This window comes from Hypanus sabinus, chromosome 31, assembly GCF_030144855.1.
Source record: "Hypanus sabinus isolate sHypSab1 chromosome 31, sHypSab1.hap1, whole genome shotgun sequence".
In the NCBI taxonomy this organism is placed as follows: domain Eukaryota; kingdom Metazoa; phylum Chordata; class Chondrichthyes; order Myliobatiformes; family Dasyatidae; genus Hypanus; species Hypanus sabinus.
Genome location: NC_082736.1, coordinates 11,474,558 through 11,488,311, shown reverse-complemented (window position 1 = coordinate 11,488,311; position 13,754 = coordinate 11,474,558). Strand labels below are relative to the sequence as shown.

Sequence of the window (13,754 nt, the reverse complement as noted above, 5' to 3'; positions counted from 1 at the left end):
ACAGGGTGGTGAAGAACTGGGTTTAACATGCTGGTCTTCATTAGTCAGGGGATTGAGTATATCAGTTGGGACATTATGTTACAGTTGTGTAAGTGACTGGAGGTCACACTTATCGTTTTGTGTACAGCTCTTGTCACCGTTTTAGGAAACGGGGTTAAACTGGGGAGAGTGTAGAGAAGACTTCCAAGGATGTTTCCGGGATCTGAGATTCTCAGTTACACAGAGATGTTGGTCGGACAATGTCCGTTGTTCTTTATTCTTTGGTATCAGAATCATTTATCACCGTGTTACATGACAAGGAAAAAGTCTTTTTATTTTGACAGCAGTACAATGCGATGAAGGTGCAGATGTGAACATTGTATCGGCATAACGCCTAGAGATTCTGGGAGTCGCGAACAACGGGACAAAATGCTGGGGGAACCCAGCAAGTCAGGCAGCATCTCCCACCAGAGTCTTGATGAAGGGTCTCAGCCCGAAATGTCGGCTGTTTATTCCCACCATTGATGCTGCCTGATTTGCTGATTTCCGCCAGCATTGAGTGTGTTCTGTGTCAGAGAGAGTGAGTTAAAGGAGCGGGCGGCTTAGAACAGTGTCCCTGTGTTTGTGAGTCCGAATACATCGTAGGATTTCTCAGCGCCTCCCGTAGAAAGAGAAAAGATGTTTTTTGTTACGGAAGCACCCACTCCCCGGCTCAGTCCCGAAGAGGGAATTAACCGCAAAGTTTTAATTAGTTTAAATAATTCAGCCAAAAAACAGAACAGGTCTACGATCGGGAGAGAGAACGCGGGCAATGCAGTAATAGAAAGCGCTACCTTTAATCCCGATTAAACTTTCTTTCCAGCGAACATTCTGGCCTCAGTGACAGACAGGGACTAGTCCGAGTCTCCTCAGCGTCCGATTTGAATTGGAATCAGCGAGTTTTTGAGGAGAGAGAAGCACAGAAAAATGAAGCTGCCTGGAGCTGAAAGCAGGATGTCTCCGCCCCGTCCGCACGCTGCCTTTAAATTGCTCTGTGCCGCCGCCTTTCGCTTCATTTTTCATTCAGTTCTGATTGTGAGAAGGATTTATCAGAGTCGCCGACATGACCGAGACAGCACCCGCCGAAACGGCTCCTCCAGCCGCACCCGCCGCCGCAAAGAAGACTCCCAAGAAGAAGGCGGCTGCCCGGAGCAAACCAACCGGTCCCTCGCTGGGCGAACAGATCGATAAGATCGTGGCGGGTTGTCACGATAGGAAGGGTATGTCCGGTGCGGCCATCATGAAGGCTCTGGCCGACAGCGGTGTCGATGTGGCGAAACGTCGCCCCCAGATCAAGATGAGCATCAAGAGGAAAGTGGAAAGCGGCTCTTTGGTTCAGATGAAGGGTTCTGGTCTTTCGGGATCCTTTAAATCCGGTATAGGGAAAAGTGCCGTGAAGGTGGTGAAGAAAGCGAAGAAACCATCGGCAAAGAAATCTCCCAGCAAGAAGCTTGGCGCCAAGAAACCAGCGGCTAAAAAAGTGGGAGCTAAGAAACCAGCGGCGAAGAAACACGCATCTAAGAAACCAGCGGCTAAGAAAGCGGCAGCTAAGAAACCCACGGCTAAGAAAGCGGCGCCGAAGCCCAAGAGCCCCAAGAAAGCCGCAGCCCCGAAGACGAAGGCGGCCAAGAAGCCGAAGTCGAAATCCGCGAAACCCAAGAAGACAGCAGTCAAAAAGTGAATTGAGAATCCACCATATGTAACTATCTGAACCCAACGGCTCTTCTCAGAGCCACCCACATCTCAGAAAAGATCTGATTCAAAGTGTTGTGATTCCCGTCCCGGGTCTGACTGAGCTTTCCGGGGGAACTTCTCACATAGAACCGGAGATTGACGGTACCTGACATATGGTGCGGCCGTGCCGTCTCGGTGTCTGAAATGAGACACGGATGCCCGAGCTGAGATTGAGAGATATGGGATGTGGGCAGTTTCAGGCCCAATTCCTTCTCCGATCTGGGAGAGAGTGACTGAGACATAGACACCTGCGGAGATTCAGCTGAGTTGATTGGGAACTCCTGACACCTATGCGAGAGGGGAGGGGGCGTGTTGAGAGAGGGATCCGTCACTGGGGATGGACTGCAGCGAGAGGATATATGATAAACTACCCGGTAGCATTGCCGACTGACCTTCATTCAGGTCCCAGCTACAAAACTAGTTTATTTACACAAAACATCAATCATGTACAGTATTTGGCAGCCCTTTCCTTTGCCGTGGTAGTGGCTCTGAAAAGAGCCTTTTCTGGTGTTCGGAGTGTAGGCTGGGCTTAGGCGCGCTCCCCGCGGATGCAGCGGGCCAACTGGAAGTCCTTGGGCATAATGGTGACTCGCTTGGCGTGGATGGCGCACAGGTTAGTGTCCTCAAAGCGTCCTACCAGGTAAGCCTCACTTGCCTCCTTCAGCGCCATGACGGCCGAGCTCTGGAAACGCAGATCGGTTTTGAAGTCCTGAGCGATCTCCCGGACCAGGCGCTGGAAGGGAAGTTTGCGGATGAGCAGCTCGGTGGATTTCTGGTAGCGCCGGATCTCCCTCAGAGCCACGGTGCCGGGCCGGTAGCGATGAGGCTTCTTCACTCCGCCGGTGGCAGGAGCGCTCTTCCGCGCCGCTTTGGTCGCCAACTGTTTGCGAGGAGCTTTTCCACCAGTCGATTTGCTTGTGCTTTGCAGTCTGCTTGGTGCGGGCCATTCTGCTTCGGGAGGGAGAACACAGGCTGAAATACAGGAACAAGATAGACGAAACGGGCTCCAGCCCAGGCTTTTATACCGCTGGGGGAGGGCCGTCCCACCGCTTATGACTGGCTGAACACCGACTGTCTATTAAAGGATCCGCTTGCTGCGATTGGTTTATTAATTTCAAGCAGGCTGGCGGCGAATAACAATTTAGGACAAAATGGGAAACTGTTAACTGGCGGTCGGACTTCATCCAATCAGAATTTACTGTAATTGGCGCCCGATAAATTTCGAATCGCCCGCCAATTTCAGCGCACCCAGCAATTGTGCTTGATAAATTTTTATTAATTACAATTAATTCTATCACGGATCATACATTTTCAGTTTCATTTAACATCTAAATCCCTTAGTTAAGATTCGAATGCAAAATTACGGAATTGTTCCTCTAAACGAGGGAACTGATTTCTGACGCAGACGGACGGGAAGATTAAGATCAATATAAATGCATTCAGCATTTACGGTAATCACCGTCTGTAAAGGTAGAATCGCGGCTAAATTTCAAGCGGAAGATTAATCGATTTCAAATGTCAACAGATGAATACAGTTGGATCGATAAAGAATTAAAAGGTTGTGGACACGGCTCCCTCTGTGAGGCGGTGGGTGGCTCTTAGAAGAGCCTTTGTGTTGTGTTCGGGAGGAAGTGGGAGTTTTTCAGCCGCCGAAGCCATAGAGAGTGCGGCCCTGGCGTTTCAGAGCGTACACCACATCCATGGCAGTGACCGTCTTGCGCTTGGCGTGTTCAGTGTAGGTGACCGCATCCCGGATCACATTCTCCAGGAAAACCTTCAGCACCCCGCGGGTCTCCTCGTAGATCAGACCCGAGATCCGCTTGACGCCGCCACGGCGAGCCAGACGCCGGATGGCCGGTTTGGTGATGCCCTGGATGTTATCACGGAGCACTTTACGGTGCCGCTTCGCTCCGCCTTTGCCCAGTCCTTTGCCTCCTTTCCCTCTACCAGACATGATGGTGCTTCACTCAGGTCGTTGCTCAGTGACAAACAGTCTGCTGATGTCTCCTTTTATACACAGCGCCCCGACCTGCCCGAGAAACGCGCAGAGAGACAGAGGCGGGGAGGGGAGGAGACAGAGTCAGAGTGACGGACAGAGCCGAGAGCGGCCTCTCATCGTCCAGCTCCGCCTTCACTTTATTACGGCCGCCATTATCCGACACAAAGCACTTCAGCGGAAAAAAAAACTCCCTCACAGACCACGTACAGATTCTGTACAAATTCTGGAAATTTGCTGATTCGCCTGCTTTAAATTATAGGAAGTGCTTTTCCATTTCGCAAATACCCGAGAACCTTGGTCTGTCCCTCGCCGGCCCCTTGACCAGAGCGAGCGCCCTCACACACGGCAGTTGGTGGGCGAGGGTGCAGTCACTTCCAGTGATGAGAGGGTTAATTCATTAGAACGACTATTCCTCTGGGTCGCGAGGGAAATGAAAGTCCGGTCACATAAAGGAACAGGATACATAGGCAGACACAAGGATATATATACCGTGCTTCTGATGTATTCTAAAGCCCAGGTAAGGTGGTGGCTGAGGAGCTGGTGCGAGATGGGTGGGGGATTCACGTACCAGGATCATTGGGGTCCCGAGGGTAAGTTGAGACAGGACCAAGGAGGAGGGGAGCCAATATGTTTTACGGTGACCTTTCTCCGTGCTACACCAAAGGGTTTAAATGAGCAAGGTCCAACAAAGTGATTTTCAGGAACTAGGTTAAAAATCAGGACTTCCAGCATTGTAATTACGGAATTGTGGGTCAAACCTTGTGCTGGTGTGGTGAGAAAATGATATGCCCGTGCAGTTTAATATGTTGCTGAGGAACTGATGTAGGAGGGAGGTTTTCAGATTCATGGATCAATGGGCTCCCTTCCAGGAAGGTGGGAGACCGGGACAAACAAGACCATTTCCATCTGAACTGGAGGGGAACCAATATCCTCACCAGAAGGTTTGATGGTGTCACTTGGCAGAGTTTGAACTGGAATAGCAAGAGGGAGAATGCATGAATGAAAAGACAGTCTGAAATGAACGAGAGCCAATGTCAGGCTAACAAACATGCTAGGACTGATAGGTTGAAATTAGTTTATTTCAACATTAGGAGGATTATGTTGTCAAACAGACAGGGCTGACAGCTCAAAGCTCCTGTGTTTCATTGTTTTACATGTGAGTGGGGTTTAACAAGAGCAGGGGTTACCCCACTGGGAATGTCACAACAAACTGGAAGGCTCATTTACAGAGGCAATCTGCAGATCAACTGATGGAATTATCATACTGGCCCCCAATGACCAGTGCGGGGACTTAATCTTCCCTAGAATTGATTGGAACTTGCTTAATACTTAGATGCACAAGAATTCTTCAGCAAATCTTAAGTGTGTTTGAAACATTATGTACAGAGTCCAACGAGAGGAGAGAACAGACAGGAGGAATTAGTTTTGGGAAATGAGCCAGGCCAGCTGACAGCTAAGAGTCAGTGAATATTCTGGGTTCGTATTTTTTTCTTAGTGATGAGGAAGAATAAGATCAGATCTTGTATGAAGGTACTGAATTGCAGGAGGGCAGGTTAGTACAGAGTAAGACAGAAACCACGGGGCATTGATTGGGAGCAGCCACTATCAGACAAGTCCACATCTGACATGCGGGAGCTGTTTAAAGACCAGCAGATCCGAGTTAACCAGAGAATGGAAAGGTCAACTCAAGATTAAAGGAAGACTGATGTGGTTGAAGTCAGACCAAGTGGCTGAGGTACTAAATGAGTATGTTGTGTCAATATTTACTGAGGAAAAGGAACTGAATGTCAATGAAAACAGACTGGAGCATGCTAATGTGCAGAGACGTGTTGGGATTAAGGAGGAGGTTGTGCTGGGACGTCTGAAAAGCAATAAGATGGATAAGACTACAGGACCTGAAGGCATATATCCTGCAATAGAGAAAGAAGCAAATGAGCAGATTGCTGGCAATTTAACAAGGACCAATGTGTCCTTGATCACAACATGTGAGTTCCCACAGGACTTGAGTGTTGTAAATGTTGCAGCTTTGTACAAGAAGGGAAATAACAGAAATCCAGGAATCTATGGGCAAGGCAGCCTCATTTCAGTGGCAGAGAACCTACTGGGGAGGATATTTAGGTACACGATTTATGCACATTTGGACAGGCATGGCCTGCTTAGGGACAATCAGCATGGTTTTGTTTGGGCAGATCACGCTTGACAAAATTGATCGAGGTTTCAGAGGTGGTGATATAGACTCTAAGATATAGGATCAGAATTAGGCCCATCAAATCTGCTCTGTCATTTCATCATGGCTAATCCATTTTCACTCAAAGCCCCAATCTCCTGCCTTCTCCCTGTAATCTTTCATGATCTGACCAATCAAGAATCTACCAACCTCTGCCTTAAATATACATAAAGTCTTGGCTCCACAGCTGCCCGAGACAACAAATTCCACAGATTCACTACTCTCTGGCTAAAGAAATTCCTCATCTCTACATTCTACAAGGATGATGCTCTATTCTGAGGCTGCATCCTCTGGTCTTAGACACTCCCATCCTCTGCACATCCACTTTATCAAGGCCTTTCACCATTCGATAGGTTTTAATTAGGTCAGCCCTCATTGACCTAAATTCCAGTGAGTGCAGGCCCAGAACAATCAAACGCTCTTCATACGCCCAGCTGTTTCATCCTGGAGGCAATTTTGAGTCTCCTTTGAAACACATCCAGTTTCAACTCATCCTTCCTAAGATAAAGGGCCCACAAATGCTCACAATTCTCCAGTGAGACATCACCAGTACTTTATAAAGTCTCAGCATTATTATGATTGGTGCAGATATTGTGGACTGAAGGGCAGGTTGCCATCTGTTCCATATTGTGTACTGACGAATATGTTTGATCTACCAGCCATTGTAGGGACATGGTGACAGAGACTTGAACTGGGAATTTGACATTCCTACATGTTTAATGTTCTACACGGAATCGGCAAAATGGAAAGGAGCAGGATGGATTTGTTCATAACGTGCTGGTGAAGGGGTGGATACAGTGCCATCAAAATTATTCAGCCTCCTTTGGAGGTTTTCATGTTTATTGTTCTGCAACTTTGATTCACTGTGGATTTAATTTGGGTTTATTTTCCCACGCTGATCAGCAGAATGGACTCTCTGGAGTCAAAGTGAAAAACAGATCTTTACAAAGTGATCTAATTAATTGCAAATATAAAACAAAAAAATAATTTAATTGCATTGGTATTCACCTCCTTCAAGTCAGTAATTAGTTGATGCACCTTTGTCAGTAATTACCGTTGGCTCTGTGTGGATATGTCTCTATCCACTTTGCACATCTGGACACTGAACATTTTCCCCATTCTTCTTTACTAAACTGCTGAAGCTCTGTCAGATTGCATGTGGTTCATGAGTGAACAGATCTTTTCAAGTCCAGCCACAAATTCCCAATTGGATTAAGGTCTGGACTCTGACTTGGCCACTCCAGGACATTAACTTTGGTTTTAAGTCATTCCTGTGTAGTTTTGGTTTTCTACTTGCAGTCATTCTTCTGCTAGAAGTCACAGTTCACTTGCAGACTGAATTAGGTTTTCCTCCAAGATTTCACTGTATTTGGCTGCATTCAATTTACCCTCTACTTTTCTGAGCCTTTCAGGGCCTGCTGCAGTGAAAACACCCCACAGCATGATGCAGCCTCCACCAGGCTGGGATGGAGTGTTTTTGATGCTGTGTGGTGTTCGTCTTGCGCCAAGCTTAGTGTTTAATCTGACGGCCAAAAAGGTCAATTTTGTTTCATCTGTCGATAGAACCTTCTTCCAGTTGACTTCAGAGTCTTCTGGCAAGCTCCAGGTGAGCTTTTTTCAACAATGGCTTTCTCTTTCTCCCAAAAAGCTCTGACAGGTGATGCATCTGGGCAACAGTTGTTGTATACACAGTCTCTCCCATCTCAGCCACTGAAGATTGTGATTTCTCTAGAATTAGCAGAGGACTCTTGGTGGCCTCCCTCACTCGTCCCTTTCTTGCATAGTCACTCAGTTTTTGAGGATGGCCTGATTCTGGCAGATTTACAGCTCTGCCATATTCTTTCCATTTCAGGATGAGTGACTGAACTGTACTCCAAGGGATATCCAGTGACTTGAAAATTTTCTTGTATCCATCTCCTGAATTGCGTTTCTCAATTACCTTTTTGCAGAACTGCTCAGAGTGTTAATTTGTTTTTATGGTGCAGTTTCTCCCAGGATACAGACTACCAACAGTTGTGTATTTTTACTACAATCAATTGAAACACCTTGACTCACACAGAGACCTGCACTTAACAGATAATGTAATTCCTAAAACTACTTGACTGTACCAATGATGATTTGGGTGTGAATATTTATACAGTCAATTTTTTTGTGTTTTATATCTGTAATTAATTTAAAACACTTTATGGAGATCTGTTAGGAGTGGTCTCAAGATCCTCAGGTGTTCCTCCCAATGGGATAAAGCACAAAAGGAGAAATATCAAAGAGAGATGAGAACGGAAATGTGATTATCATGAGATATTTAATCGGAAGCAGATTCGGGCACCACTACATTGAGTACCTTTGCTCTGTGTGCTGCAACAACCACAATCTGCCAGTGGCAACCCATTCTAGTTCCATTTCCCATTCACAGATTGACATATCGGTGCCTTACAGCTGTCTTAACCAGTGTTGGGGTAGTAATAGGGACAAGCTGTCACTTCCTATTAATTGTTGCTTCAAATTGCCTCTGTCAACCAAGTCCAGCTCCTGGCTGTTACATATGGCTTAGCTACGAAGCCCGACAAACTCTTTCGACTGATGGGGAGGGTCTAAATGGGTTTACTGGCATCATATAACTAACTGCTATGGGCAGATGGGGCTTTCACTCACGGTTGGTAGCTCGTCTAGTGGAAGGAAAATTCTGATCTGAAACCTCTACTGGCTTGTGGCTAGACCCATTCATGGGAAAGGCTTCGGGAGTAAACCCCGAGGAACAATCTAGAGCTGGATTCCCTGTCGGTCCGATGTTCAATGCAGACTGGCAGTACTGTGACACCATTGGTGCCTGACCCCATCGGTCTCTGCTGTTGCTCTGGATTCATCAGCTGCGTGGAGAGCAGGAGCCCCTGCATGGGCAACAGCTTGCTTTACGTATTCTACTACCCTGGCTTGCAAATTGAGTTTCACAGCGAGGGTACAATTCCATGGTCGACCCTGACCCAGCAGAGGGCCATCACTACAAAGTCTGTCCATGGCCTCCACTACTACTACAATGAGGCCAACTACAGGTTAGATGAGCAACATCTCATATTCTGACTGTGTAGCCTCCAATCTTGACAGCATGAACATTGATTTCTCCAAATTCTGGAAATCACTACCCTCTATTCCCCCACCTTCCAAACTGCTCCTTTTTTTCTGACTTTTCCCCCATTCTGGTGCCACTTAACCCCTTGACTTCTCCTCACACATCTTCATGACGTGCCCATCAACTTTCTCTGGTTCTCCACCTCCTTTGTGTCATCCCATGGTCTAACGTTCTGTCCTAATGGATTCCTTTTCTAACTGTTACCCAGTTCCTCACATCATTATCCCTCCACAAACCACACCCCCACACTCACATGTCCTCCCCCCCCCCTTCCCCCACCACCTTATTCTGAACTTTGTCCCTTTCTTTCTAATCCCAGTGAAGGTTCTCAGCCCAAAATGTTGTCCGTTTGCTGAGTTCCTCCAGCATTTTGTTGTCAGTTTGCTTCAGTCTGTGTATTGATCAAACTGGTAGAGTGGAAGAGGAATTTGTGGAGTTCCCAGAGACAGTTTCTTACAGCAGGATTTTACCCAGGAACAGGCCATTTCAGATGTAATCTGTGTAATGAGGTGGGAATACAGAGAGATCTTGTGGTGAAGGATCTGTGAAGAAGTGATCACAATGTGGGTGAACTCCAGAGCCAGATTGAGGGTGAACACCAGAGTCCAGAACCAATGTCTTAACCTAAATAAAGGCAATTACAGTGATGTGAAAGTGGAGTTGTCTGGGGCAGATAGGGTAAATAGGTGTAGGGACAGGTCAGTGATGAGCAGTGTCGATGTTCAAGGAGACAGTTCATAACACTCAGCAGACATTGATACCAATTAGATACAGGGATCACAGACAGCAAAGAACCTTCTGTGGTCAATGGAGTTCAAGTGATACATTAAATTAAAGAGCATATAAAGAGGCAAGGGTTGGCGGTAGAAAAGAGGATCTGGATTTTTCCAGGAACCAGTGATGAGACAAAAGCTAAAACTAATAAGGAAAAGGCAGATAAGTTAACTCAATAACTTACATTAGTGTTCCCAATGGGGACACAGCAAACATCCCACAGATATCTAACGTTGACATTTCAACATTGTGCAATAATGTGTACCAATCACCACCAGGAGGGAGAAAATAATGGGACTAAAAGCAAACATTACCAGGTCCCAACAACCTGCACTGGAGGGTTTCACAGGAAGTCTGGAGAGAAAGTAGAGACATTGAAGTCTGTCAAAACTCACTGTGTTACGGAAAGGTCGCAATGGAGTTAAAAACCATTGTTGAAGAAGGGTGGAAGAAAGGTGACTGTAGTCCAGTTAACTTCACTTCAGCTATTGGAGTCTATAATCTGTGAAGAAATAACAAGTCATTTAGAAAAGTTTAATGTCTTTGAACTAAACCAAGAGTGTTTACAGTCAGATTCACACAGCACAGAAACCAGCACTTCAGCTCAAATGGTCCACACTGATCAAAGTTCCCATCTGAGCTTGTGGTAAGTAACCCCTCGCCACTACATTATGAACAAGGTTATCATCCTCCTTGTCCCATTTCCCTGCATTTGACCCATATCCTTCAAAACCTTTCTGATTGGACATTTTCTCTCTCCAACAGGATGTGGGGAAGCTGGTGATTAGAGTACATGGTAAATGGAGTTTAATGTGTTAAGTGTGATGGCATGTGGTAGGAGGAATCAAAATTCACTACTATTTATGTGGAGATAAATTATAAATGAGAGAAACAGAGTGGGGTCGAGGTGTTGCCTGCACAACAAAATAGAGATGGGTGCAGTGAGGGGTTCATAATACCACATATGACTACGTTTCAGAGGTGAATAGCTCATGGACTTTTATTGCTGGGGCACCAGTGCAGAGATACAGTGAAGTGTTGTTAGTGTCAAACAAATGAACAATGATGGATTTTGGGAAGTTAAAGCAGGTTAGGACATACACAGTGAATGGCAGGGTCCTGAGGAGTGTTAATGAAATGATAAATCTAAGGCACAGGTAAATAGTTCCCCAAAAGTGCCAACACAGGTAGACAAGGTGGTGAAGAAGGTGCACGACTTGCTTACCTTCATGGCAAAGGCTTTCAGAGCAGTTGGGACATCACATTACAGTTGTACAAATCAATAATTAAACCACACCAGGAGTACACTGTGCAGTTCTGTTCACCACGAGATGAAGGATGTGATTAAGCTGGAAAGGTGCAGAAATGTTTCACAGGAATGTTACCTGGACTGGGGGATTGAGTTACAAGGAAAGATCAGACAACTGGGACTGTTTTCCCTGGAGTGAAGGAGGCGGAGGGGAGACCTGACAGAAGTTTATAAAACTATGAGAGGTGTAGACAAGGTAGACAGTCAGAATCACTTACCCAGTGTAGAAGTATCAAATATGAGAAGGCACTGCTTTAAAACACCAGGGTGAGAATTTAAAGGTGAATATCAGGGCAGGTAAGATTTCTGTTTCCATACAAAGAGTGGTGAGGGCTGGGTTTTGGCTGCCATGGGGAGTGGTGGAAGCAGATACAATAATGACACTTAACAGGGTTTTAGATAAGCCATGAATATTCAGAGGATTGAAGCACATGAATTATACGCAGGCTGAAGAGATTTAGTTTCATTCCACATCGTGTTCAGCACAGACAGAAGAAGGGTCTGTTCCTGTGCTGTACTGTTCTGTGTTCTCGGTGAGCCTCAGTGACGGGGGATTCTTTAGCCGGGGTCACAGACAGGTGTATCTGTGGCAAGGAGAGAGACTGCAGGATGGTGCATAACCTCCCTGGTACCAGGGCCAAAAGATGTAACTGAACAAGTACAGGCCATTCTGAAAGGGCAGGGTGAGCAGCCAGAGGACGTGTCCATATTGGTTCTAACAAAAGAGACAAAGTCCTGCAAAGAGACTTAGGGAGTTCAGGAAAAAGTTAAGTAGAGTCTCTTGGGGGGGGGGGGGAGGGGGTGACGGGGGTAATCCCAGTGTCACCTGCTACCGAGGGAAGAAATAAAAAGGTGGTACAGTTATATGTGTGGCTAATGTGCTGGTGCAGGATGGAGGGTTTTAGTTAAATGGATCATTGAGTTTATTTTCCAGGAGAGGAGATGGGAAGTGTGAAAGGTCAGTAGTGGCGTTGACAGATGTGGATTAACACAGAAAGCAAGTCCAAATAGACAAATTATGGTGTCTCCGTAGCACTACAAGTGCACAGGTAAACAAATATTAGAAGTAAGAGAAAGAATAAAAAGTTACCACAAACAGTCTAACATGAGGGGTGTCATCACTTCCCTGGCTACGGGTTGACTCATTACAGACCCGGGGGTCAGAATGACTTCATACAGCGCTCCTTGGAGCAGCACAATGGTGTTAGTCTGTTACTGAAGATGCTCCCCTGTTCAGCCAAGGAGGCATGCAGAGGGTGAGAAATATTGTCCAGAATTGCTAGGATATCCATTGGATTGTTCTACCACGGTCTCCAGTGTGTCCAGTTTGACTCCAATAACAGAGTCAACCTTTCTAATCAATTTATTCTCAGATGACATCACCCGTGCTGATGCCATTGGCCCAGTACACCACTGCATAGTTAGGGCAAGTTAATGAACACAGAGGCATTGAGGGCCTGAGGTGTGCTTGTATCAGTACCGAGTGTGGAACAGTTAATGCAGATGTACTTAGAGCCTGGATTAGTACATGGCACAGTGATTCAGCCATTACTAAGAAGGGTAGGATTGGTAGCTAAACATTCCAGGATTCATATTCGGACAGTCCAGAGGGAGGTGAATGGGGCTGGGGAGCTGTACTGCTGATCAGGCAGAATGTCACAAATTCAAGGTCATCCCAGAGGCTCATCCAGTGAGACAATGTGGGTGGAACTCAGGAATGAGAAAGGTGAAATCACCTTGAGAAAGGTGATGGGATGAAACTGTAGGGCTCCCAACAGCCAGTAAGAGAGAGAGGAATAGATATGTCAGCAGGTAATGGACTGATGTAAAAACAACCGAGTACCTGTAGTGAATAATCTCCGGAAACTGACTGGGTCTCCCTTCCCACTTGAGTCTTGGTTGGGGCATTATTTGTTAAGTGTTTTCAGCAAGGTTTCTTAAAACAGTGTGTGGCAGGAACAACCAGTGTTCAAAGAGAAATTAGTCAGGATTAATGGGTCAAATAGACTAGATCATCCCAGAATGATCCTGTGACCAGTCATGGTCTGAAAAAAGTATTCTAGTCTCCAGTGAATCTTCTAAGCTCCTGGTTGAATAAGATCAATTGTATAATAAGGAAATACTTCTGTAAAGACACTGACACCATATTCCAAGCACACTGAACTGCCAGAGCACAGCACCGGCCAGTGAGGACACAGACCAGTAAAACACCCGGCTCTCTGCTACAAAGTTCAAAGCTGAAAGTAAATGTATTATCAAAATACATTTCTGCATTAAATACGCAACCCCGGGATTTATTTTCTTGTGGTCATACTGCTGGTTTGTTAGAGCTGTTGGGGAGGGTATAAACTAATTTGACAGGGGCATTAGAACTGGCCTGAAAGGACTCAGGATAGGACAGATGGTAAAGAAAGAAAAGATAGCATGCAGTCACGCTGTCAGGAAGAGTGAGCAGATAATAGGACATAACTGCATCCAGCAGAGGAATGCAGAATCAATAAGGGTAGCAAATCCAATACTTGAAGTGTTATACTTCAATGCACAAATTATAAGAAATAAGGTGGAT

At 46.0% G+C, this 13,754-nt stretch overlaps 1 protein-coding gene and 2 pseudogenes across 1 annotated transcript; 2 read left to right on the top strand and 1 right to left on the bottom strand.

Moving 5' to 3' along the window:
* Nucleotides 1-13,754, top strand: part of LOC132383846 (uncharacterized) — a 212,306-nt pseudogene that overhangs the window by 130,425 nt on the left and 68,127 nt on the right.
* LOC132383861 (histone H1-like) lies at nt 1,082-2,274 on the top strand. Its single transcript, XM_059955060.1, has one exon. The coding sequence runs from the start codon at nt 1,082-1,084 to the stop codon at nt 1,697-1,699; it is 618 nt and encodes a 205-aa protein (XP_059811043.1). The 3' UTR covers nt 1,700-2,274.
* On the bottom strand, nt 2,282-2,699 carry LOC132383870 (histone H3-like; annotated as a pseudogene).